The sequence below is a fragment of the Macaca thibetana genome, chromosome X, assembly GCF_024542745.1.
Source record: "Macaca thibetana thibetana isolate TM-01 chromosome X, ASM2454274v1, whole genome shotgun sequence".
NCBI classification, from domain to species: Eukaryota; Metazoa; Chordata; class Mammalia; order Primates; family Cercopithecidae; genus Macaca; species Macaca thibetana.
The window spans coordinates 97,795,696-97,799,188 of NC_065598.1; the positions used below are offsets into that span (position 1 = coordinate 97,795,696).

The 3,493-nt window shown below is 52.8% G+C and overlaps 1 protein-coding gene across 1 annotated transcript; it reads right to left on the reverse strand.

The window, feature by feature from the left end:
• Window positions 1-753: 753 nt before the first annotated feature.
• Window positions 754-2,851, reverse strand: TCEAL6 (transcription elongation factor A like 6). Its single transcript, XM_050776026.1, is given in 4 exon segments — window positions 754-1,087; window positions 1,089-1,634; window positions 1,993-2,065; window positions 2,637-2,851. Coding segments are annotated over 2 exon segments (552 nt in total). The 5' UTR covers window positions 1,611-1,634; window positions 1,993-2,065; window positions 2,637-2,851; the 3' UTR covers window positions 754-1,057.
• Between the last annotated feature and the right edge of the window lie 642 nt (window positions 2,852-3,493).

A 3,493-nucleotide genomic window follows, 5' to 3' on the forward strand; every position in this document is an offset into this window, starting at 1 on the left:
AGGGGAATAGTTTAGGAGCCATTTCTCCCCTGAGTACCTGGTGGGAACCAGGCCACAACACGGCTCACATCCTCAATACCTCATCTTATCCACCAGGTAGTCCTGTGAGGCAAGTATTATCCTTATTTTACAAATGACAAGATTGACTCTTACAGCAATAGATCTGTTAGAATTTCCAGGTTGATTCATTTAGTTTTTAGTCCCAGACATAACATGAATTTTACCTGTCATCTTACGTTCTGATAACAGGAATTGTGTCTTTATTGCCTTTGTAAGTTCACCAAACAGTTCAATTTCTTATTATGTAATGTTTTCAGCTTTTATTTATTTTTTAGTATGACAAATATAATCCATATCCTTTAGTAAAGAAAAGATAGAGATGAGTGAGCAAAGTAAAAGAGTCACACATTGGGGTGCCATAGCATGATAGAGGACCCAGGAACATGTGTGCAGACCCAGCACTCATGTTAGAGAACCCAGGAACATGATAGAGGACCCAGCAACAGTGCCCACTGACCTGGCTACACCTAGGGAAGACACAGGGATGTGCACAGCAGCAGAGGAATGTCATGGAGGTACATAAAAGAGGTGGTAGGACTCATTTTTGAACACAGGTGAGACCTATTCTTGGCTGCCCTTCAGGAATAACCATTGCCTACTTTTTAGTGTACACGCTTTAAAAGTTTTCTTTGTGCAGAAATGCATTATACAAACATTTACATTTTTATAAAAATTGCCTGATACTGTATATGCGGTTCTGCAAACTGTTCTTTATTTATTTTTTTTTTACAATGTGTCATGAACATCTTTTCCATGCACATGGGTGAAAATCCTCTACTAAAATATAGAGCGCTGTAGTTGGGTCAAAAGGCTGCTGGTAACGAGATTGACATCTAAAGCAAAAATATCAGCTTAAGGTTAAAGCATTGGGCCTGGCAAATATCTACCAGGGAAAGCAGGATTGGCAATAATCTCATCAGAGAAGTCAGAGTGGAAGGCCAAAGGCATTAAAGGTATGGGATATCGTGTAAGCCTCTTTGGCCCCTACCTCCACCCCTCACTCCCCTGACACCCCGTTGTCCCCTTGGGGAGAATGGATCCTGTACATCTCTTTGCATCCAATGAAAACCACCCATTTTCTGTTTTTTCCTTAGCTCCTCCTGAGCCCTTGACACATCTCCACATTCTTTCATCATCTCCTCACTGCTCAGATGCCTTTCCTGTAAGTCCTCCTGAAAGTCCTTGGGGGAATCGTCTGTCCCCCTGTCCGTTTTTCTTTTTGCTTTCCGGGGCACATAATCTCCAGCCGGGCGCTTTTCGGCGGCCCGTGGCTGGCTCTCTGTCTTTGCCTGGGAGGCTGGCTTGTCCTCGCCTTGTGGCTTGCCCTCACCTTCGGACTTGCCCTGCTTTTCCTGGCTTCCCTCATCTTCCGGTTGTCCCTCATCACCTGGCTCTCCCTCATCCTCTCTCTTTCCCTCGCATTCTGTCTTCCCCTCCATGTCCGGCTTTTCTTCCTCGTCTGACTTTCCTTCATCATCAGGCTCTACTTCATCTTCTGGCTTTCCCTCGTTTTCCAGGTTTCCTTCATTTTTATTGTAGGGTTTTTCCATGTCGAGATTTCTCTTTTTCCTGTCCTGGGGGATGACAGTGAAGGGAAGAGGAGACAAAGAGGAGACACGGGAGACTGAGGGCCTGGGGTGGAATGCAGGTCTGAATAGTAATTGCATCTCACCCCTGGTGAGGGTTCCCCTAAGCTGGCCGGGCCTCCAAGAGGGCCTTCTGCCCGCCAGGTAGCCCATCACTCCTCCCACACACGTGAGCCAGTCATTCCCTGGCAGGCCTTGCCTCCTTCTCTGAACGGATTCAGCCTGGTAAGGTGTGTGTTCACGTGGGTGGGGGGATGGGCAGGGGTCCCAATTCGGCCTTGGCCGGGCCCTCCACACTCTCAACCCTTGTGAGCCCCCGTCCATGCAGCCCCCTGCTTTCACGGACCTGCGGGGATTCTGGACAGGTTGCTCCTCCTTTTCAGGCCTCTCAGAGCGCTGGGAACAACAGACGCGCAGACCTGCGGACAGACAGGAGACAGGCGCAGGGACTGCGCGCTCAGCGGGCTCACAGGGGACTCGGTTCCCTTTCCTGAGTCCAGGCCCTGCTCACCCAATGTTTTTCTCCCCTACCTCCCCCGCACCCCAACCGCCATTTCTTTCCAGGCCTCGGGCACCAAACCAGGATGCTTTCCAAACTGCGTTTGTCTCTTAGTGCCCTTCCCCCGGAGGCAACCTGTCTCAGCGCCACCCCGTTTTTGCGGAGGTCAGATGTTTACACGGGAGAGGATTGTGAGAGGGGGTTATTTCCAGAATATGTCTACGTTTCACTGTCGCACTGCGGGGTCGCTACCCCCCCCCCCCCCCCTTTCCAGCACTAAAATGGATGGAGGGCTCAGTGCAAGGGGGCGTCGAGAAGGTGGGCCAGGCTCGCTTCGCGGGTTCTCCCTTCCCTGCCCCCGCCCCGGCCCGCTCCGCATCCCCCTTCTCACCAATCTACAGGATCCCTTCTCCGCCCCCTCCCCAATCCTACTACCGGCTCCCTCCACCCCTATCTCAGGGTCCGCCGGCAGCGCCTGCCTTCACACTGACCTGCGGGTACCCAGGACAGGCTTGTGCCTCCTCGGGCTCGCGGAAGCCCGCTTGCTGCTCCCCCGCCGCCTGGGCAGCTCAGACAGCTGATTCTGCGCGGGCGCCTGGACCGGACCGCAGGGCGGGCGGGCGGGCGCGGGGGCTGGTGCCCACGTAGGCGCCTGGTCACTCACGTGAGCACCGCGTCACCAGAGCTAGGCCACCACCACCCCCTTCCCGCCCACCTCACCATCCATCCCGAGGGACTGGGAAGTTGCAGAAGGTGGGAGAGTGTGTGTGTAACAAAGGAATGGGAGCCATCAGGAAGAAGAGGAGGGGTGGCTTTCTGACCCCGGGTGCTTTACCTGACGCAGCTCACAGCATCCTCACAGGGCATCTCTCTCTGATGCCCATTATCGCCAGGTGTGTCAGCTGATCAGAGAGGGTATTCGACTTTGCCAAGAGCGCTCAGCCCGAGAACTCCACAGCTCACTTTCAATACCGGCTTTGCCTGACTCCAGAGCCCTGGGTAGTGGTGCCTGCCAGGAAGCTGAGCTGCCACCTTGAGTGGCGGTGTTCCTGGGGTTCTGTCCTGGGCCTCCTCTCTCAGTCCTCAAGTTGTCTCTCCCTGTGTGATCTCATTCATTTCCAGAAAGCACCGATGACTCCCAGATCTACATCTCCAGGCTATTCCCTTCTCCGTGTCTCATATCAGTTTTTCCAGTTGTTTATTGGATATCACCGCCTCTGAGGGACACGGTGCGTCAAAGCCCTGTAACACAAATTGATTTCAAAAGCCTGTGTACCCCAAACTGATTTCACCAACTTCCTTCTTGTCATCTCCATTGGCCTTTCTCCACACTTGAAAGTTACCTTCC